The sequence below is a fragment of the Colossoma macropomum genome, unplaced genomic scaffold (assembly GCF_904425465.1).
Source record: "Colossoma macropomum unplaced genomic scaffold, Colossoma_macropomum, whole genome shotgun sequence".
Lineage (NCBI taxonomy): Eukaryota > Metazoa > Chordata > Actinopteri > Characiformes > Serrasalmidae > Colossoma > Colossoma macropomum.
This window is the reverse complement of record NW_023494799.1, coordinates 3,674,453-3,698,715: the sequence shown is the minus strand read 5'-3', so window position 1 is coordinate 3,698,715 and position 24,263 is coordinate 3,674,453. Positions and strand designations below refer to the sequence as shown.

The following is a 24,263-nucleotide window of genomic DNA, read 5'->3' as shown; positions in this document are numbered from 1 at the left end:
GCACACCTGTTGAGGGCAGTTTAGAGATTGTTGCATGTTGGTGCTGTTTTGGGTCTGTATGTGTTGAGTAGTAATGCAGTATATTTGTTTGATCATAAGCAAAGAAGAAATTCCAGTTTAACAAACTTGATCATTTAATACATAAATGACTTTATGTATTAAATACACCATACACCAATCAGGCATAACATCATGACCACCTCCTTGTTTCTACGCTCATTGTCCATTTTATCAGCTCCACTTACTATATAGGTGCACTTTGTAGTTCTACAGTTACAGACTGTAGTCCATCTGTTTCTCTGATACTTTGTTAGCCCCCTTTTACCCTGTTCTTCAGTGGTCAGGACCCCCATGGACCCTCACAGAGCAGGTACTATTTGGGTGGTGGATCATTCTCAGCACTGCAGTAACATTGACGTGGTGGTGGTGTGTTAGTGTGTGTTGTGCTGGTACGAGTGGATCAGTGGAGAGTTTTTGCTGGATCGGTGTATATCAAAACATACTGTTCACTCCCCAGACCATACAGTCCGTACACGTTTTCTGAAACTACGGTGCAAAAACAGCCCACTTTAAATTCATTATTTTTGTGATGTCTCACATTTGCTTATCTGCCTGTTTCACCTCCAGCAGAATAGCCCCAACCTTTCACTGGCTGTGTTTACATGCAAAGATCTTCACCAATCTGATTAAATACATTCCAAATGTAGATTAAGCCTGAGGTGTTTATTCTCACTCTACTCAACAATCTGATGGAAAATCTCCATTTACATGCTCACTACAAGTAATCAGATCTAAAACTACCCGCATGCATAGAGAACCACTTAATGTAGACGTTACCATGACAACCAGCATCACCTGAGTCCAGTCAGAGTGAGATGAGCAGCAGTGAGCAGCGCTTGTGTTTTTAATCACTTTAAAATTATGTCAGACTCAGGAAAACGTCCTTCACATGTCCTTATTAAAGAAGGCCGAGAGGAAGACGTCGTGTTCTGAGACACATAAGCTGGACGTCCGTCCCACCGCCGTCTTTTAAAGACCAGAGCATAAACTTCGTCTCCTCTGCAGACCAGTTTCTGCTCCGCCATGTTGAACGGTATAAACTTTCGCTATGATGCGACAAACATGATCAGAACGGACTTAAACTTTCCGAAAGGGAATGTAATCAGATACAGGCGTTTACACGGATATTATTCTTCTGTTTAACGGATTATTTACAGGAATACCCACCTCATTCAATCTGATAGAAACTGTATTCCGAACGGCCTCAGTCGGACTAGTCTGTTCCGACAGAGGTGTTAACATGGACTTATTCTATTCCTATTGAGCTATTAGTCGGATTGTTAACGGATTGTCAGGCTGCATGTAAACGTGACCATTGAGAAGTCAGAGGAGTATTTGAGCCTGGACCTCCTTTGGAATGAGGCCTAATGCAAGGAAGCCAGTCAGAGCAGAGCTCATTCACATATCAGGCTGAAAGGCCTGTTTTTCTTTCTAGACTCAGATCCGCTTGCTCTGCGAGTTTGGTACGTTTGGTCAAGTGTGAAAGGTGTTTTTGAGCCGTCCAGAGAATCGATATCAGGTCCTCCTAAAATTGGTGATCTGGGGTTCTCTTCCAGTGAGCTCTGGTGCCGTCCACTGCGCATGTGGAAGCTGTCCACTCCCGACGCCACATATGGGGTTTGCTTGATTGGTTCATTTTGGAACATGATTGCTTCAACTGATCATCTGCGTGGCTAAAAACCTTCTCATACGACAACGACTCCTTGTTTGCACGTGCTCCTATATGGTGAAATGCCATGTATCCAAAACACTATTCTTCACCGTTTGAGTGTCTGTATGCAAGGAAAATAATAAAGCATCAAATGAATGAAGCTCGTGCCCACTGTTTTGCAAACCTGTGCGCAGATGAGTGACATGGAATTGCACAATCGATCCACGGTTTGGATGGAATTCTTGTATGTAAAGGAAACCAGTGATAATGAGCCCCTTCCCCCAAATAAGCCCAGAATCAGTCCTGTGTGTAGACCCAAGTATTCAGGACAAGGGCGAGTGTGAAGATGCCCTGTTGGTGCTGGTATGAGTGCATGTCACATGGTGATACTGTTGGGGTTTTTACACACATCAGTGTGGACCACCATCCAAAAATATGCAGGCAAGAGCAGCTCTGTGGTTAGAAAGTGACCACTGATGAAGCACTAGAGCCCATGTGTTAAACACAAGGCCCGTGGGCCAGAAGTGTTTTCATTTTCTATTAATAATATCCCATTTCACACTGTGCTGTACTACAGTCCCCAGCATGCACTGCAACGTAATGTCTGCTCTGACTCTCCTAACCCAAACAACCATCTGTGGGTCAGCGGGTACACCTCAATTCTACACAATTCTACATAATTCCACACCAGTCATATCATCAAACACACTAATTGCAGTTCAGCTGCAGTTCAACCAGTATAAACATGTAATGCAGCTCAGCAGCTCAGAAACTGAGCCTAAGTATTAATGAACTTGGAGCAAAGAAAGGATGCCAGGTGTCTAGTTCAAGCAAATAGGCAGGTTTAAAAGACTGAGCACCTGGGGAAATTTAAATTTTAAGTATTTTTAGTATTTATTCATATTTTCAAGGTCTACTACAAGTGCCTGTATTTTACTGTTGATGTTTTTGTGTATTTGCGTATATAGTGGCCAGTTAAGGTTACAGCACAACATGAATTAAAAACGAAATAAATTCACACGCATTCTCTGGATTTGTTGAGATTTTTTTAATATGATCCCTTTTAACTTATAACGAGTTTTCTACCCCTGCATTAGAGGATGACTGACACAAACTGTATCCACAGATGAGCTACAGTCTCTAACTGTACACTAGCAAGGTGGAAGTGTTTCTAATAAAGTGGCCAGAAAGTGTGCAGTATGTCGGAACCACAACACCGCAGCTGTATGTGATACACTCCTACTGCCACCATGTCACTGTCACTGCTGTGCTGACAGTGGACCGCCACCCATATTAGTACCACCTTATGGTTGTTCCTTTCCTTTGATGGACAGGTAAAGATAAACTGCAGCAGCAGATGGGCTACAGTCTATAACCGTATATATCGCTGTTATATATCGAAAATATATCGAAAACCTTGTATCTCCATTTTTATCATTTTTGACATAATTAGAAAAAACCTGTTGTCCTTTACTTTGTATATAAATTACATGAAGAATGGACCAAAAGAAACAACCAAAAATGACTTAAAAAAAAAACTCTGGTTCCATTGACTTACATTAAAAGTAAGGTAGGGTTTTTCCTTCTCCTGTAAAGTTACCATTTTGGAGATACGAGGTTTTCTTCCAGCGATAAGCAAAGTACACCCATATGGTTGGTGTTTCTAATAAAACGGCCAGTTAGTGTAGCCACAGGGTTTCTAATAAACTGGCAACTCTGTGTCCAGTGCAGGAGTATTTGAGGGTGTAAGGTAACTGAGGGAGTTACAATGAACAGCTGTCAGTGATCCCTCTCTCTCTCTCTCTCTCTCTCTCTCTCTCTCTCTCTCTCTCTCTCTCTCTCTCTCTCTCTCTCTCTCTCTGAGCAGACCTGATGCTTTAGTTAGTTAGCTGTGTGGCCAACGCCCAAGTGGCCTATTAGAGCTGAATGGCCAGCTGGCTGAGCCTCAAAGCAAACTTTTGCAAAGGTCAAATCTTGGCGGATTATTTATACAATACAGTTCTGTAGAGTGGGACTGTAAGAGTGTATATCATGTATGAGTCCAAAAATATTTTATACAGGGTGATTTTAAAAAGATTCATCCGATTTCAGAAAGATTTATTTCACTTGTAAATCATTGCAGAACAGTGCAGTAAATTTTAAATGGTTTAAATGAGCATAAAGTTTATGTAATTTTACAAGGTCTCAGTGTGAACCTCCTCCAGCTGTACGAACATCAACACGTCGGGTGTTGCTGCACTCACGGCTCTTTCAGTGCGATTTCGGAGATCATCTAGTGTTGTGGAACCAACGCCGAACGCTCTGAGCTGTTGGAGCTTCACTGCCCACGAAAATCACACTGCACAGTTATGATGGATTCACTCTTATTGAAGTGGAGAACACAGAACGCTTTCTGCTCAGGGGTCTCATCTCCTCTCAGACTGAAGGGAGCCATCTTCCACTGACAGTCAGAAACTCTATGATCCCCTCTTTCAGTTGGATTGTGATTGGTTCCTTGGCACCTCACGATTGTAAAAATATGGCGCTTTGAAATCGGATAAATCTTTTTAAATCGCCCTGTATTTCTGCAATGTCAGTTTGGGAAGAATGATTTTCGTAGCATACCTGCATCGGCAAGACATAAATTTACATTTGACAGATATTTAGACTTGAGATTTGATGGTGTGTGTGTGTGTGTGTGTGTGTGTGTGTGTGTGTGTGTGTGTGTGTGTGTGTGTGTGTGTATAATGTTTAGGAGATGCTGGGTTGCTGCTCTTAAAATATCACCATGCTATATTTGTAACCTTGCAGAAAAAAAAGTTATTTCTCTATAGTTGTAGCCCAGGTAGACTTGGGCCCGATCCTCTTTCTTATTTTTACCCCTACCCCTTGTTTTCGAGTGTCTCCTTACCCCTTGGAACTGAGTTACAAGGAGTAATTATAGAAATCTTCCCTACAAAATGAGACCCTCAGATAAAGAGCACTACTTCATTAACAGCTTCTAGCGCTGCTCTGTAGGCGACCCTGCCAGTCTGCAGCGACAGCAGAGGAGGGTAAAGTTCAGCTCCTCACTGCTGGGCTTCAGTTACATTTAGGGCATCATATGCCTTCAAAGAGGGGGGGCAATTATTTATTATCACTGACCCTTAATTCTTTGTTGACATGAAGCTGAAGTCAGCTACTGGCCAGCTTCTCATTCAAATTTTCCCATGTCAAAACTGTTGCACCATTTAAGGTGGAACCGGAAATTTACCTAGCTAGCTACCGAGACATGAGCACTACTGCTGCTCGTGAATATGTTTGTTATGACGAAAGCTGTAATACATCGAAACGACATTAAACTAAGTTAATACAATGGCAGTTTTTGCAGTTTTTCCCCCCTTATAAAACTCTGGTTGGAGTGTATCTCTATAAAACCTCCGTTTGGAGGGTCATGTAGCCCTAACACTTCGCCTACCCCTCTATCTCAACACGAATCTGGACACCCTACCCCTAGGCGTGAACGCACAAAACGGAGGGGTAGAGCTAAGCGGTAGGAGCGAGGGGTGAAATGGGACTGGGCCTTAGTCCCAGTTTCTAAATTTTATAAATGTTTACATGTCGGCATGAAAGTATTGTATATCAATACTGGCCCACAGTTTCCATATCAGTGCATCCTTTAATTTGGGTGGTCGGCACTACTAAGGAAAGCTATTAAAATGAGCTGTCTCAAAAAAGCAGCCGTGGTTATTTGGCAGTTTCTCTGATAATTTATACTTTCTCTCCTCCTGCTCTCCCTTATAGTCTAACAAACAAACCCATTTAAATACAGTTGTGATTTTAAACCTGTTTATGCAAATAAATTGCCCTAATTTATAGGGAGATTACTTGTTTACTAATACAATTTGAAGTGAGAGTTATAGTAATGTGAGTAGTAAGTCAGTCTTGGGAGTTTCTGTCTTTATAAGTAGATTAAAACGTGCTTTTGTTAAAGGGGAAGTATATGTAGAAGTGCGGCATCAGCTTGCTTCATATTTCTGTTTTCCGTATTTCAGCCCCACCTGGTTTTCTCAATAATTTCTAACTGTGAAGTTAAAAATCTGTCAGCTGCTCTGAAATTGCAGGTCTGGTTTAATTGTGATGGTTTCAACTTGCAGGAGTCTTTCTAAGTAAACAGGGAAGCTGACTGCAGATCTCGTTGTTGCGTACGTTCAGGTTAGACAGGTTTCTCTTTATTTTCGGTTCTTCTTCACTAAAGCTCCACTTTTATTGTGGTCTGTCAGGCTTACGCAACCGTCTGGAGGAGGAGAGCTGAAATATTCAGTATTTTTTTTTTTTTGACAGATCACTGACCGGTTCCTCTGTTGAAGCACATCAGTGTTAACATGCTGAAGAGTTTTACATGCGCAGCAGTAATTCCCACAATTTTTATTTTGCCAAAAAAGAAATTACGGTCTTGGTTGTCTCGACCTACTTCTGCAGTGCCTTTTAAATAAGTGGGTCAAAGTGCCCAGTGTGGTGCTCCTTCAGTGTTTTTCTTCAAGGAAACCATTTTTAAAACTGCGTATCACTAATTACCACCGTCACAATTGCTCAGTTAAACAATTATTGATTGATTAAAATGAATATCAAAATTGAAGCCCATGATTTGTCAACGGTTTGCAGGATGATAATGCATATTGTCACTGCGTGAATAAAACCTCATCTACATTTTAACTTATTATTGAAGTCAATGTAAAAAAGTAGTTTTCAAATAATGCAAAAAAAAAGTTAAAAACACAAAGAGAGAAAAGGTTTTTGCGCGTCCGTGACAGTATATTAAATTCTCCCACTGCTCTCACGTGCTTTTTATGAACATGGTGTTTTATGTTTAACCTTTTACAACCTAAGGGCCCAAATGTGGATCAGTTCACTTTCTTACTCTCATAACTACATAATTTATATTAGTATCATAGTAGATACTTCATAGTGGATACTGAATAGTTTATTGTAGATACTGAGTAGTTCATAGTAAATACTGCATGGTTCATAGTAGATTCTGAATACTTCATAGTACATACTGAATAGTTTATTGTAGATACTGAATACTTCATGGTAGATACTGAATAGTTTATTGTAGATACAGAATAGTTTATTGTAGATACTGAATACTTCATGGTAGATACTGAATAGTTTATTGTAGATACTGAATAGTTTATTGTAGATACTGAATAGTTTATTGTAGATACTGCATAGTTCGTAGTAGATACTGAATACTTCATAGCAGATACTGAATACTTCATAGCAGATACTGAATACTTCATAGCAGATACTGCATAGTTTATTGTAGAAACTGAATAATTCATAGTAGCCCAAAGTGTGGTTCTCCTTCAGTGTTTATTTTCTTCAAGGAAACCATTTTTAAAACTGCGTATCACTAATTGCGTATCTTACGACCGTCACAGTTGCTCAGTTAAACAATTATTGTTTGTAGACAATGATTATTATTAAAATTAAAGGCCATGATTTGTCAACGGTTTGCATGATGATAATGCATATTGCACATCAGTTACAGTATATTAAATTCTCCCACTGCTCTCACTTGATTTTTATGAACATGGTGTTTTATGTTTAACCTTTTACAACCTAGGGGCCCAAATGTGGATCAGTTCATTTTCTTACTCTCATAACTACATAATTTATATTAGTATCATAGTAGATACTTCATAGTGGATACTGAATAGTTTATTGTAGATACTGAATAGTTCACTGTAGATACTGCATAGTTTATTGTAGATACTGAATAAATTATAGTAGATACTGAGTAGTTCATTGTAGTTACCAAATACTTAGTTGTAGGTACTGAATAATTTGTAAGAGTTATTGAATAGTTCAGAGTACACTACTATTAAAGTTCAGTCTGTAGATTCTGAGATGACTCAAACTTATATAACCTTAAGAATGAAGTTCTGATAAAATGAACATACAGTAATGTCTTGCATTTGAAAAGGGTTAATAAAATCTCAAGGCAGATCACACATGAAGAAATTACTTAAATAAAGTTACAATATATTATCATTTAATTACTTTTTGTTGTTCCAAAAAAATAATATTCTCCAAATATTCTCCAACTGCCTTCTGGTGTCCAGCCTCAGTAGTTTAAACTGCGCTGTGTAGGTTATTATTGGATAAAATAACAGCAGTTATTAATGTGATTCCAGACTTTTGAACATCACTGTAAATATCACAGTGCTTTTTGCCGAGGCCGAGTGTTTTGGTTAGCTTATGTGCTACTGTGTCCGTCTCCAGACATGAACTTCCTACAGGCCAGGCTCTGATCCGTCCTGCAGGAAAGAGGTTTTATTTTTTTCTTCGTCTTTTTTCTTTCAGCAGCAGGAAGTGGTATGTAGACGTCACTGCTTTTTGGTGAGCCCTGACCACGGGGTGTCGAGAGAAGGCCTGTTGTTCCTCAGGAAGTCCAGAGAATTAGGGACTTTTTTATGTAGCCATTGTAATATCTGTGCCTGGGTTTCCACTCAGTCTATGAAACCCAGGCTGGGGTCAGAAATAGCCGGGGACAAGGGTCCAAAATGGCTCCATAGACACTATTTCTGTCACTTAAAACACAAATACAGGGACAGAAAATGCACCCATAATATGCTTTTTGCATATAATGTCAATACAAATTAACTTTTAAATGTAGTATATATGAATGTTGGGGGGGATTCACGTTTTCACCCTCTAGATTTTTAATTCTGAGGTAAATATTTGTTTGTTTTATTTTTTATTGTGTGTGTGTGTGTGTGTGTGTGTGTGTGTGTGTTTGTGTGTGTGTGTGTGTGTGTGTGTGTGTGTTTAAAATGTCTACAGGTTCTACTAAACTCTAATTATGTTAAGATAAATTAGTTTTCAAACTTTTTTCTTACACAACAAACCCCAAAAACCACAAACCGTAGAATTTTACAAGCTTTTTAGAAAAAAGCCCAGTTATTTAATAATGGATGTGTCCATAGCGTGATCCCCACCCCCTGGCCACCTTGTTTATTCTGATAGGCTGCACACAGATGCCTAGTTTTGATCAGTGAAGACTGTAAAGAGATGCTTGGAAGTCAGTTTTGTTCCACTGGCCACCAGGAGGCCTGCAGAAGGGGATTCAATTAAAATTTCCAAGGTGTAGGGAACTTTAGGAACCTCACGATTCGATTTAATTTGTATTTAAGGCGATAAAACATTTTTTTAAAAGCCTGTATTGTAGCCTCAGATTATTTGAATTTTAATGTAGCCTGCACACAGTGTGGTTGTCTATAGGCCTACGTCTATTTCACCATCCAATGGTGAAGTTTAAACTAAAATAAACTGTATTATGATTTTTTTTGTACTTTAAAATCATATTGTATACAGTATAGCCTATAGTGGGCTTTTTTGTGTGGTGTATTTATTTATTTATTTATTTTTTGCTGACATTTCTAAGTTAAAATGAATGGGCTCCCCACCCCTGTTATTTCCTTTTCTGACGCAAGCTATATGTCATAGTGCCTGAGGAATCACCCCAGTGGGAGAATATGCAAAACAATCACGTCATTGCAGTGTTTTTTATTGTTTTTGTCCTCATAGGTAAATTCAGGACCTGAACACAAGGCGTAGATATAATCTGATGCATGTGGGTTATTTTCCATTTCCGGCAACCCCAGTACAAGCGTTCAGCTTGTCGTGGCTGTTTGTAGATGGTGTGATTAAACTGCTTTCTTCGTTTCTTCCTTGTGTGGGTTTACAAGTAGCTGCAGCTTCCACTTTGAAATGAAGATCTCAAAACTAATCAGTGGAATGGTGTCTATCTAAATGGTTATAACTTCCTTGTTTGATGGAATTACTCCATGCTTTGCGGAAGTCTGAGTCAGTTTCAGTCTCGGATTTTAGCAAGTTAAGCCACGGTGAAACTTTGATGCAACTTTGGTTGCTACATGAAACTAAACTGCACTGGGGTTGCATAGTGTAAAGTGCCCTGCAACTCGTTTGACACTCGGATACAACAGTTGCAGCTGTCAAAACTCTTTGAAACAAGTTCCATGAAACATGGTCATGTAAACACCATACTCTGATCTACGAATCCGATGAAGAAATCCGATAAAGAGAGCTGGATTTTAGCTCAGTAATCAGATTTCTCAGTGCATGTGAACTCGTACTCTGATTTCTATCGGATTTCTCAGTCTGCGCATGCGCGAGAACAGACAGTGGATGTTGTGAGACACTGTAAAACACTGTTGGAGCGGCGCTGAGACCGAACACTTGATAATGGATGTGAATATTCTTCATCTTGTAGATGATGTCAGTTCATATTTTCAGGTAAAGCAGCTAAATGTTTAAAAAACCAAAAAAAAAAGTTTTACATGACGTTTACGTCACGTCGTCTTCTGTGAGTTTATTGGCTGGTTGCGAAGCAGAAATCTGATTACTGTCTGACTCATGTAAACCCAGAGTTTCCCCATTATCTGATTACTCAAGTGCATGTAAACGTGTTGATCGGATTACTGACAAAATCTGATTTTCTGCAGTTATCAGATTATTGAGTGCATGTAAACACACTCATTGTAGGATAACAGAAAACGTGCAGGCTAACAGTTTGGTGGAACTTGATGGTTTTGCTCATATTTGAGAGTAAATGTAATGTAATACTTTGCTGCTCCAGCAGACCAGTGCCTGAACATTGTGTTGCCAAGGGCATGTTGCTCAGGACGTGGCTGAGAAGGCACGGATAGCGTGGCTAACTACTCTAGCTGATATTATTTAGGTCCAAATATATAGAGAAAATATATTTCTCTGGCGAACTAACATGTTGCCTCTTTGACCACTGAGGGGAAAAACTTAGAAGACAAGACCTCATCAGCATCCAGTGTGACTTGTTAGCTCATTAGCTCGTCTGATCCTTTACTTATCCTGCACTTCAAACAGACTCACTCTGATCTTACTGTAACTTCAGTCTAGCCAATCTATACCTGCACATATAGATTGGCATCTTGTATGACTTCTGTCCATGTCTCACATAATCTCGTATTATTTATTTTTTTTCAGTATTTTGTCCCCTGTGTACCCTGCATCTTATCTGTCTACCTAATTGCCTATATGGAAATGTGTATAACTGTGCATGTCATAGCTTTTATTTAATAACTCATATTACTGTACAAAGACAGTACATTGGACATGGTGCAATATTGGTTTATATTGATGTGTATATTTAAAGCAAAATGTGCATATATTGTTTTTAAAAATGGAAAATCTTCGCGTTCGAAGCCACGATATACCCACAGCTGTGACCCCCTCACAACATCTGAATTGTATATTCCTGCGCCACGACATGAAAAACGCTTGTGGTGTTATTGGAATAATCTTTGACTCTAATGCTGCTTGCATGGAGCACCGAGTGCACTGATGAAGTAAGAACCTGTTTTTTGTTTAAACTGAGCGGCTGACAACTTATATTCTTAACTAGACCTGGGCTGGTCAGCTAGCTAACAGGCTAAAAGATAGTAAACAGCCTAAATAACTCCATCAATATCACAGGCTTGAATTAAAGTAATTAAGGTGTGATTAACTGTAAAACGGTAGTATAAAAATCTAAAAATGTCACCTGAATTGATTCCAAGCTTCAGATGTGCATGTTTGTCAGAAGTTGCATCAAACCCACGTAATATACCTGCTTTAATATACTTTTGTTTTTGTATTTAAGTTCTACAAGGGGGCTACGCACCTAAGATTTCCACTCACCTGCTCACCTGTGTAAATGTAATGTGACAAACGTGATTTGATTTGACAGAAACCTACCGTTTCTGTTTTTTTACCGTTTTTGTTATTTTTCCTTCCCATCGGTTAACCAGATATGTTCATGAACTCTTATGGATAATCGAATATCAAAATTAGTTTGAATGCACATCCCTAAGCCTGACTAGTTGTGATTAGCTTGAGTAGTGTAACGTTTTGAATCGAAAACTTGACGTTACCTAGCGACACTAAACACTTGTGTTTTGAAAGAACGCATTTGTGAGCGAAGCATAGCAAATGACAGTTCTAGCAATTGAATTGCCTGCTTATTTTGATATAACAGCCTCCTTGTAGAAGATTTGACCCACTAAACTGCTAAAGTGAAGGTTCTCTAGTCATGAAGTGCCATTTACCATCAAGAAAAGTTTCTCAGACCCTTCATTTGTTTGTTTTCCATTTTCTAAGCCTGTTATGATTGTAGTCCAGTGAATCAGCCCATGATTAAAGTTTCGAGTTGCTGTGGTGGCTCCTCTTCTGAGTCGTTCATTATTAGTAGTACTAGCATGTGACATCAGCCTAAATAATTGCCTGTAAACAGTCACACCATTTGGTTCAGTTATGTGAGTAATCCAGTAATTTGCTCAATTGTTTTTATGATTAATTGAGTATTTAATTTTTAATAGAAGAACTGAACAATAGAAAGCCTTAAAGAGCCTTTCGAAGATTCCAAAACACTGAAAAATAATAAACTAGAAAGGCTTTTAAAAGATAAACTGACAAAAAAATGCAAGTACAGTTGTATACAAACGTTTGAACTTACAACTTCCAACTTACGTTGGAATTTACATTTTGTTTATTTTCTAAGCGAAAATAAGTTAACACATCCTTACGTATGGCATAAATATGGCATTTTTCAAACCAATTTTTAATATACAATTTTTAGTGGGGAAAACATGTTAAACAAAATGTTTGTTTGTTTGTTTATTTATTTGTTTATTTATTTTATACCGTGTCAAATTCAGCAATAGAATGTGTTCTGTAGAGGATGTGTACGTAGGAAATTCATCAAAGGTAATTTGCCTGGGGCGCTCAAACTTTTGAAAACAACTATAAGAAGGACTCAGGTGTTATTATGACTCAAATGAAGCTAGAATTCCGTGACGCTAATTACTGCGGAAATCTCCGGAATTCTCTCAGATAGAATGAAGTCATACAGCCTGGTTCAGATCAGATGAGATGAGGTTGTGGAGACCTGTGGTTGGGGTGAAATTGCTGCGGGGCTAAATATAAAGAAGAGCTATAATTAACAGTCATGTGAATTCCTCATCGTCTTGTTTGCGAGTGGAACTTTATTCAGTCGTCTTTATAATAGGATCTTTGTTGTTGTGTCACACTGTCGTGTGTGTGTGTGTGTGGTTTAGTCAGAGTGGCTGTCTAAGCATCAGCTTTCTCACGGCTTCAACAGTCAAATGTTCCACTTTGCACAGACCTAATTTGAAGCAGTGTCAAATAGCAGCCCAGCAGCACTGCTGTATCTGATCCACTCAGACCAGCGCAACACACACTAACACACCACCACCGCATCAGTGTTACTGCAGTGCTGAGAATGACCCACCACCCTAATAGTACCTGCTCTGTGAGGGTCCATGGGGGGTCCTGACCACTGAAGAACAGGGTAAAAGGGGGCTGACAAAGTATCAGAGAAACAGATGGACTACAGTCTGTAACTGTAGAACTACAAAGTGCACCTATGTAGTAAGTGGAGCTGATAAAATGGACAATGAGCGTAGAAACAAGGAGGTGGTCATAGTGTTATGCCTGATCGGTGTACAAACTTAAGTTTTATTCCAAGCCATATGTGCTTTATTTGAATACCCAGTTCAGTAAAAAGAATTGAGATGAGTTTAAATATATTTCTATTTATACAACAGTTAGTTCCGGCCACGCAAACTGATTGGCTGAGAAACGTTCTAATCGTACTGTTATTTCACCATAACATCACAGATTTTTCACAAACACCGTATCACTCGGCTGAGACGCCGTTGCTAAGCAACAACTTTGACAGCTGTAGGAGACGCTCAAGCCATTTGAACGTTTTTACTTCTTACTTTGCCACAAACAGAAAATGGACACTTTTTAGATCACATTTGACCGACAGCCGATTTGGTCAGACTCTGAAGATGAGACGACACTAAATTCCCAAACTGTCATCACCACTGAGCAGCTTTTCAGTCGGCAGCTGAGACAGAAGAACAGCTAAACAACCTGGAATCAGCCAGAAATGAACCCAATACCATTCGCCAAGCGTGTAGTCTGATCTTCAGAGTCTGACCAAATCAGACTGAGCCATAAAACTGCCGCAATATCAAGTTCAGCTCAGTTTTGTCAGTTTTTGCCAGATCAGTATTAATGTTGTTTTGTTCCAGTCAGTCTGTAAAGCATCTTACAGCCCGTTTAGTTTGGCGAATGGTGTTGGGTTCATTTCTGGCTGATTCCAGGTTGTTCAGCTGTTCTTCTGTCACAGCTGCCGACTGAAAAGCTGCTCAGTGGTGATGACAGTTTGGGAATTTAGTGTAAGGAGCTGGAGAACGAACTGCCGGCTGTGCAGCGAGTGGGCGGAGCTCGTTACTCTGACAAAGCAACAAGCTGCTCGTTAAGGAACTATAATTTGGTGAAGGAACTGCGAACATTAAAACATATTAAACGCCGCGTTCACGGCCCAGTTTATTAATTTATTACTTTATTTATTTAACTGTTGTATAAAAGCGATAGAACACTCGAGGAGTGTGTTATCGCCAGTAACATCACGGCTGTGATGATCTACAGCGACCAAATCACAGCCGGGATGTTATTTCGCGATAACACACTCCCTCTCGGGTTCTACTGCTCAATTAATCATAGGCAAATTTGTAATTTTATTAACCTTTTACATTAAATTTACATTAATCTGTGTTGTATATTTATTTTCAAGTACTTGTGTGCTTATGTATGTACTTATGTACTGTGAAAGACAAGTGTTCAGATATCCAGATTATTTTTGGAAAAGGAAATGCCGGTTCGGTGCTCCTCCTCTGTTCATTCATTTTGATTCAACATTTATAACATGGTATTTGGCAGGTTTTGAGTGGCTGCTTTGCTTTAAAGCCCAAACATGTTGAGTATGATGTGTTTCTCTCTGCCTTGGATTATTTCCAACACTGACTCAGATTATGTAGAGCAAAGTTTCACAGTTTGTTTGTGTATAATCTCCCTACATCATACTGTGAGTGGAGAACGGAGAGCGGGGATCTGGGATGCGTGGCTTTGTGGTAGAATTCAACATGGAGCTGATGCCAAACGAAACTGGAAAAGAACCATTCAAGACATGCTGACCCAGTCTATGACGTTCACAGCTGAATCCTACAAGCCACATTTTTTCCCCCATTTCTAGCGTTTTTTTTCCTCCTCTCAGTCTGGTTTCTTTTCACGTGTCTAACAGAAAAGGGGCTTAGCTTGTAGCCTGTTGCGAAATGCAGACAAGGCATTATTCTGAGGGCCAGTTTAGGGTAGCTTATGTGGGTTTTTGCCGTTTCCTCATTCTACATTACCTGACAGCCAATCAGAAAAGCCCTGTAAAGGCGAGTTAGAATCTGACTGAATGCTGTCTAACGTGTTCAGATTTCCACACGTGCCAGAACAACTCCTGTTCATAGACCTGTACTCCTTTAAGGTGGTGGTGGTGGTGTAATCTGCACTCACTGACAATTTTTTACATTTATTTTCTATATTTAACCAAAATTTATCATTCTGCATTAAGATTTACACCAATCAGACATAACATTATGACCACCTCCTTGTTTCTACGCTCATTGTCCATTTTATCAGCTCCACTTACTATATAGGTGCACTTTGTAGTTCTACAGTTACAGACTGTAGTCCATCTGTTTCTCTGATACTTTGTTAGCCCCCTTTTACTCTGTTCTTCAGTGGTCAGGACCCCCATGGACCCTCACAGAGCAGGTACTATTAGGGTGGTGGATCATTCTCAGCACTGCGGTAACACTGACGTGGTGGTGGTGTGTTAGTGTGTGTTGCGCTGGTCTGAGTGGATCAGACACAGCAGTGCTGCTGGAGTTTTTAAACACCTCAGTGTCACTGCTGGACTGAGAATAGTCCACCAACCAAAAATATCCAGCCAACAGCGTCCTGTGGGCAGCGTCCTGTGACCACTGATGAAGGGCTAGAGGATGACCAACACAAACTATGCGGACACACATGAGCTGTTGTCTCTGACTTTACATTTACAAGATGGACGAACAAGGTAATAAAGTGAACAGTGAGTGGACACACAGGAGGTTTAAAAACTCCAGCAGCACTGCTGTGTCTGATCCACTCATACCAGCACAACACACCACCACCACGTCAGTGTTACTGCAGTGCTGAGAATGATCCACCACCCAAATAGTACCTGCTCTGTGAGGGTCCATGGGGATCCTGACCACTGAAGAACAGGGTTACAAAGTATGCAGAGAAACAGATGGACTACAGTCTGTAACTGTAGAACTACAAAGTGCACCTATATAGTAAGTGGAGCTGATAAAATGGACAATGAGCGTAGAAACAAGGAGGTGGTCATAATGTTATGCCTGATCAGTGTATAACAGGCCGGTTGGTCAGTTGGCCTTCACTTTCAGTGCGAAGCCAAATTCACTGGATAATTTTTGTCTACACCGATTATTGGTCAGCTTCCTTCATATTTGTCTGCATTCACATCAACAAACCAGTCTTGGTACAATTTACGTTCAAATAGTTACGTTCAGCTGGACGTTCTGATAGGACGGTCTGATTATGGCGAGGCAGCTTTTATCTGCATGGAACGATCTGCAAAAAAATGTAAAATTGGATCAGTTCCCTGAGTGATTTTAAGATAATTGTTAAAGATCTGTATCAGTCTATTTGCTCTTGTGGTTTTGACTCTGATTTGATTTTGTTGGTTGTGGTCGTGTTGCTTCTTTGTTAAATGTTTTTTATGCTGCCTTCTTGGCCAGGGCTCACTTGTAAAAGAGATTTTTAATCTCAGTTTGATTTCAGTGGTTAAATAATGGTAAATTAAATAAATAAACATAGCAGACTTTTTTTTCTTTTTAAAAAGGTATTTTTTTTAATTTATTTATTTATTTTTTTTGGAAGAAGTTACTGCCTTACTGACACATTTGTAAGATCACATTAAGTCACATTAAACTAAAATTTTCTTGTGTATTATTTTTTCTTCTCTGGGCTCCACTCTGGGATGTTTGTGTGGGTTTATGCACCAAAAACAATCATAATTAATTTCTGCATGACTGTTTACAAACCTTCTTTATCCTTTGAATTAAACAGAATGTGCCTTTAACACTAATGTATGTAAATTACCTCTATTCTGATTGGCTGCTCGTATTGTGTCTCAATAAAAAAAGCAGTTTGGGCTGAAACACTTCTTGTAACTTTTTTAAAAGGTCAACAATGTTTATATAAATCTCACTTTTTTTTTCCCCCCAAAAACAAGTGAGAATAGTTTGGTTTTTCCAAGATAAATGCACAAAAATCTCTCCCTTGGGCTTGTGCTCTGAGAAACAGGTCAAAGGTTCACTACATGGAATCTTAATCAGGTTACAGCCCTTCCTCAAACCGCCGTCTTAAAAAACAAAGAAAAACCAAACTAGATTCTCCTCTTTCCTGGTGTCTTGCACAATAGTGCCCCTATTTGGGATGCACCAGGTCCGCCTGGCCCTGCGGCAGACCCTTTTGTTGCCTGTGCTCAGCAAACAGTGATCTCCATTCAGAAACAGTGGCGGCCCCTGAGCCCCTGACTGAGGTTGGCATTAGCCTGCGGAGGTCCGAGCACCAAAGCCTCATTAATCACTCGCTGGATCGGTGTCGCTGCCTGTGTCCCACACATACAGATGGGGCCTCGTGACCCCCTCTAACGTATTCCCCCTCCCCGCCCACCGGCTGCAGCCTAACATGGGGGGGGCGTGTGGAAGTGCCTTAGGGCCTACCAGTGTGAAATGAAACATGAAGTATATGATGCTTATTTTAAGATGATATTATTGATAATTAAATATTGGCTGATATGGTTTTATGTGATCAGCATCGGCGTTAAACTCGTTTACAAGAAAACTGCTTTTTAAAATAACTAGAAGGAAAAGTTTGTGAACAAACTTTAGGTTGGCTCGACAGTCATTGTTGTGAAATCCCAGGTGCTGCTGAAGTGTTTGTTATTCCAGGTAGTTGCTAAGACGTTGCTAGGCTGTTGCTAAGGAAACCAAGGTGGTTGTCAAAGTGTTGCTAGGCCGTTGCTATGAAATCCAAGGTGGTTGCTAAGGTGAAATCCCAGGTGGTTACTAAAGTGTTGCTAGGCCATTTGTTGTGGTATCCCAGGTGGTTGCTAAAGTGTTGTTAGGATGTTGACATGAAATTCTAGGTCGTTGCTAAAGTGTTGAGAGGCCGTTGCTATGAAATCCCAGGTAGTTGCTAAGATGTTGCTAGGCCATTGCTATGAAATCCCAGATGGTTACTAAGGTGTTGTTAGGCAGTTGTTGTGGTATCTCAGGTGGTTGTGAATGTGTTGCTAGGCTGTTGCTATGAAATTCTAGGTGGTTGCTAAGGTGTTGCTAGGTTGTTGCTATGAAATCCCAGGTAGCTGCTAAGATATTGCTAGGCCGTTGCTGTGAAATCCCAGGTGGTTGCTAAAGTGTTGCTAAGACGTTTCTATGAAATCCCAGGTAGTTGTTAAGATGTTGCTAGGCCGTTGCTATGAAATTCTAGGTGGTTGCTAAAGTGTTGCTAGGCCTTTGCTATGGAATCGAAGGTGGTTGCTAAGGTGTTGCTAGGCCGTCGCTATGATATCCCAGGCGGTTGCTGGATACAGGCACATTGGTATGTGGATATATGTGCTGGTACCTGCGCGAGTCTGTATTTACTGTCTATGAGGAGCAGTTTGTGGGGGGGGTTTGTTTATGAAGAAAAGTTGTACGAAAACCGTACGTACGCTCGGTCCCACAAACACAAGTGCACTCTTCTTATGTAGGCTCTACGGTCCTGCCAAGTGTCGTGGTTCTAGATTGAAAACTGCCACCTGTGAAAACAGAACAAAAAAGTGTAGAATAATGAAAACAAACAGGGAGTTGACTTTGTCAAGCCAACTTAATTAGCCTCCTGTATTAGTCATCAAGGCTGTGGACGTAAAACGTAATGCATTGTAGAGACGTTGAATAACAGTAAAGATTACCTGGCACTTTATTTTGAGTAGTTCGGGCTGCAGAAGGCTGACGAGTCAAACTCGGAGGAGAAACCCACCATCATACCAGTATTTAAAATATGTATCACTTCTTTGATGGTCAGTTTTGGCTGTGCTGAGGTTTATAGCTCAACAGAAGGTGTTTACCCATTTTACCTTGTTGGCACAGCAAGAAGGAGTAACATTTAGCAGCAGTAAACAAGCACTATTGCAGTCAGTAGACAGTAAACACTGATCAGGGGCAGCAGAGCTGTGTTTGTGCACCTGAGAACAGGACATAAAAGGCTTTGCACAGTCACAAAATCCGTTTTGGTGCTGCAGAGTGGCTGTTGTGTTTTAATAAACAGGTGCAGTGGTGCTTCAGCACCTGTGAAAAGATCAAAGGGGCTGTCTTTGCTCTTTTGTGCTTTTGCCTCATTGCCTATGCATTTGCAGGAGTTGCCCTCTTAAAGTGCAGAATACTGGGAGGAGATTATTATAATGAAGCACCTACTTCCACTTACCAATAAAAATACAGGCACTGTTAAACGCTGTGAAAAGATTTGCTCAGAGAGAAAAAGTGTCAAACATGTTTATGTATTTTTATTGGATAAAACAATAGTTTAATCTCAGTAAATGATCTGACAGTTTTCTTTTTAAAAGCACATTTTGGAAATATTTCACTGCGATCCCTGCTTTACTAAAGCTACTCTTAGCTTAGCTTTTTTTAAGAGCATTTCAAATTGGATCAGTTTATCTCCCTGAGTGATTTTAAGGTAATTGCTAAAGAACTGGTTTTGTAATAAAAATGTTTTATTTGAAGAAGTTACTGCCTTACTGACACATTTGTAAGACAACACTTGGCTTTCCATTAAGTCACATTAAACTACATTTTTCTTGTTTTATCTTTTCTTCTCTGGGCTCCACTCTGGGATGTTTGTGTGGGTTTATGCGCCAAAAACAATCATAATTAATTTCTGCATGACTGTTTACAAACCTTCTTTGTCCTTTGAATTAAACAGAATGTGCCTTTAACACTAATGTATGTAAATTACCTCTATTCTGATTGGCTGCTCGTATTGTGTCTCAATAAAAAAAGCAGTTTGGGCTGAAACACTTCTTGTAACGTGAGTAAATAGATGGTAAACTGTTGTAAAAGAGGTGGATATATGCAAATGTGACATCACAAAAACAGTATATTCAAAACAGCCTGTTTTAGCTGGTTAGTTGTCATATATGGACCAGAAACTGAACAGTGTGTTTTGAAACGTCAGTGTTTACATAAATCTCACTTTTTCCATAAAAACAAGTGAGAACAGTTTGGTTTTTCCAAGATAAATGCACTATGAAATCCCGGGTGGTTGCTAAGGTGTCGTTAGGCAGTTGCTATGGTATCCCAGGTGGTTGCTAAGGTTTTAGTTTCATAGGGTTGCAAAAATATCGTTCAGCTCATCTCACCAGCCGTAAATATGTTTCAGAACAGAAAGGAAATAATTACTTTTATTTCCTCAAATTTATGACGAATTAATTTCTTATTTCCTCAAAATAATCACTGGGAATGTTGAAACAATCAAATACTTTCACAACAAATAATGTTTTTTCCAATAAGTCATTCTGACAATAAATATTGAGAAGTTAAGTCATCATTTAGACCTAAGGAGTGAACCTAAGTTTGAACCTGAAACTGACGATCTTTTGGAAGCTGCTGTGAGCCAGATGTGGATATATTGCACTGGTCATGTGCTAATCATGAAGCTGCACCTGTGTTCATTTACATGGGAGTTCTTAGTAGATAACCAGCTTAACTGGCTGATCCCACCAGCACAAAGTGTCATGAGACTGTTGGTAATAAGCGCCTCCTTTAGTAAATCTGCCCCTATTAAGCAATTAATATTGGATAAATAGGGTCGACAACTAGCGACAACAGCTATCAAACAAACTAAAGTGTGTGGTGCTGAGGCATGTTGTGCCAGTAGATTTGTAGGGCTAATAGATAACATCATCACTTTATTGTGAAATATGCCCATCAGTATGAGAAAACAGAAAATTATTACCACATTTTCTGCTGTTTTCTAACTAGTACTCGACCGATATGAAATTTGGGGGCTGATAGTGATTTTTAAGGGGATTACAAAAAAACAATATTCAATAATATCAGTTGTAGTTCAGATTTGAATTTAATATTGTCGTATAATGATAGGAAGAAAATACTTTACTGACTGATATAATTGTCAACTGTCTGAATTCTCTGGCTTAGTTGAAGTTGCATCGTATAACAAACACCATGTGGGAAATCATGGCAAAGAATGGCAGCGCTTTGTACAAAACCACCTTTTGTTTTTATCGTTAGTAAACCTTTCTGCGCGTTTCTCATGAACCTTTTCCTCTGTTCCTATAGGCATTCGGCAATGCAAAGACTGCCCACAACAACAACTCCAGTCGTTTTGGGAAGTTCATTCAGGTCAACTATCTGGAGAGCGGAGTGGTTCGGGGGTAAGTGCATTGTATCTCTCCATCTACTGGAGTCCAGCACTGGAAGCACTACTTCAGTAGTCCAGATAATTCTAGATCTTGGAGCTTGGTGTGGTAATTTAGTGCTGGAACTGGTCTTTGGATGCAGTGCTTGGCACAAGCCATAGGAAATAGGGCACAGTGTGAAGAGGTATGTTTTTATTTTTCTTTCTTTTGAAGCCCTTATTGACCCCTTCCTCCTGCTCCAACGTCTGTGGGGTTATTATTCACGTCAGAGTGAAATCACATGTGTAATTTCCTCCTTAAGCCCTGAGGGAAGCTGCACGACTAGAAACAGGGAACAAATCGAGACTTGCACAGTGGTGATAGTTCCCCTTAGCATGATCCGCCCTTTAGGGCTGCACAGTGTGAACAAAACACTAGTATTGTGATGACATCAGTATATTGTGATTGCGATACAACATGCAATATAAAAACACATTTTGTTAAAGCAGTTCACATTTTATTTAATTTTATTTAAGCTCTCTAAGAAGCTCATCTTGAGTTGTGATTGGCCAGGATGCTCAGCTTAAGTTGTGTGATTGACCAGCATTCTTACAGCAAGACACTGTGATTGGATTAGAGAGCCCATTTAAATATTGCACCCTTCTGCGATCTCAGCATTGCAAAAGATAGTGTTGTGACAACAGTTAACAAAGGACATGCAGCCCGACAGTTTGAGTTCCTGTTAACGTACAGATGATGACCACATGCGTTATCACTGTTTCACAGATTAATTTCTTTATGCATATGGCTTCACAAGATGGTAAATAGTTGTTGAGTTGCTTTGCATACTTAAGCTTTAGGACCCAAAGCCCACTATTTGTGGGCAAAGATGTAGTTGACTTCTAGCTTTCATAACTTCAGAACAGTTTAAGCTGCAGACATAATACACACATCAGACCGTTCAGAGGACCCAGCCCAAAATAGGTAGCATGGCATCATTGAGCTGTGATCGAGTTGTGGCCCTCATGTTCCAACAAAGGGTTAAAACAGCGACAAGATTTACACATCAGATCACTCATCAGACTCTGCTTCACCATCCAGAGTGATTTCATCCGCCTGTGACCGTCACCCAAACCCCACTGACTACTGTTATATTACATCTCTGCTTTTAGCCTTCATATTATAAACAAAGGGTTAAAAATAGCACCATGATTCACGCATCAGAGCACTCCGAGGAACCTGCCATCACTAGCCAGAGTGAGAGAAACCAGCTCTAACATCCCACAACCCAGAAATGCAGCACAAACACACAGCCAGATCACTGTAAAACCTGATATTAGCTCTCTGCTTCAGCCTTCATATGGCAACAAAAGGGTTAATGGTCCAGTATGGCATTGTGGGCCATGCCAATTTCTGATATCTTACATGCACATATCCACTGATGCATAAACATTTATTAATTGATTCATTTATTTATATATTTGTTTTTTCCCTTTTGTCCCTTTTTTTTTAATCCCTTGAGTCATGTAAAGCCAGCCACTGCATCTTTTCGACCTGCCTCTAATGCAACATCATTGACAGCTCAACACGTTTGGAGGAGAGCGCTAACTTCCAATTCTGATCTGCCAGCTAACAGATACTTGCATTAGCTAGCATCACATTGAGAGACTGGGGGAGAGGGAAGGCCATCCTCCCCACCCAGAGAAAGCTCTCCTGGACACCTCACTGCGACTGGCTGTAGCATCACCAGGGACTGAACACACGATCTCCTCATCATGGAACCAATGCTTAGACGCTTGCAACACTCAGTAAAACCCATAAAAATCTCTAAAATGTAGAAATTGGCACTACATTTACCTTAATTAGCAGAACAGAGTAATGTAGGATTAATTTCTGTGTGGCTTTACATGTAGTAAAATGAGTAAAGCACTGATATTTTAGTGCAGTAGTCAATCTCATCTGCTCTTCTGGGGCCATATTACAAAAACTTCTTAAGTCTGAATCTTATTTGTTTAGTCACCATAACAACTTTAGTTAGGACTGAATTTAGGATAGAAGCTATTACAGAGCATAACAGTTCATAGTCTTATCTATTAACGCCAGATAAGAAAACAGTATTACATAAACATTATAAGTAGACTAAATTTCCTAATTTTTGTCCAAACTTTAAGATAAACCCCAGAGGGTCTTAACTTCTGTTTTTAACTGTCTGTTTCTATTGTTTTGTGCGGTGTCAGGCAGCACAGTTCACTATAACTGGAATAATGATGCTGCATTTATCTACAATGAAAACGGTGCTTTGTCTTCTTTTTTCTTTTAAACAGTGTTTTTTAAGAACTCAGACACTGCAGACTCGATCTCCACCGTCCCCTCTTATTACCTTCGTTTGTTAATGTTTGATAAAAACTCGTCAAATAAAAATTTGCAGTGATGGTGGTGAATAATGAGGAGGCAGAGCTTGACGTGTGTCTGTTTAATTAGGAGGAATACCGATAGCGCGCTCGGCTAAAGCGTTTGGGGAACTGAAACTGGAGTGGCGACGCTCTGATAAACAGCGCAAAGCGCTGCCACAATATTCTTAACTTTGTTTATCGCGCTTTAGTTTTATTTGACTTTCTTTACACCGGTAACGGCAGCTAACGTTAGCTGTCTGACTAACTAACTTGATTACATGTTTGTTTCAGCTGTGCGCGTAGGGTAGGTTGCTAGGTAACAGACACGACAGTTGATTGTCGACTTTGATCGAGTAAGTTAAGATTTTCAAACTTGAGATAAGAGGCTATAAGATAAGATTCTTAAATCAAGATAAGATTTGCTTCTGTAATACGAACTTGTAAAAAAAAACCTGTTAGATCTAAAGTTAAGGCAAAAAGATAGGAAGTTTCTGAGCTCCTTGCCAGAAATGTGTAGCAACTGTAGCAACAAGCTTTAGATTTCTGACAATAAATGAGTTCCTTTCTGCAGTTTCTCCTTAGGTTTGATTTCCTTCTGTAAAGCTTGACATGTTTGTGGGCGGAGCATGGATAGGATAGCTACACGTTACAAGAGGCTGAATGCGTGCCGAAGGTTTTCCTTCAAATTAACATTTTAAAATATGAAATTAATTGAAATTTTTTAACAAAGATTGCAGTGAAATCTTCCAAAATCTGTAATGATCCTACACGT

General features: G+C 39.7%; 1 protein-coding gene across 4 annotated transcripts in view; it reads left to right on the top strand.

The window, feature by feature from the left end:
- Window positions 1–24,263, top strand: part of LOC118818750 (unconventional myosin-IXb) — a 129,517-nt gene that overhangs the window by 44,259 nt on the left and 60,995 nt on the right. For all 4 annotated transcript variants that reach the window (XR_005008109.1, XR_005008108.1, XM_036586122.1 and 1 more), the window contains exon 3: window positions 21,040–21,134. Coding sequence is in view for 2 of the 4 variants with exons in the window: in XM_036586122.1 (XP_036442015.1) it covers window positions 21,040–21,134 (95 nt within the window). In the remaining 2 variants the exon portion in view is untranslated. The remainder of the gene's footprint in view (window positions 1–21,039; window positions 21,135–24,263) is intronic.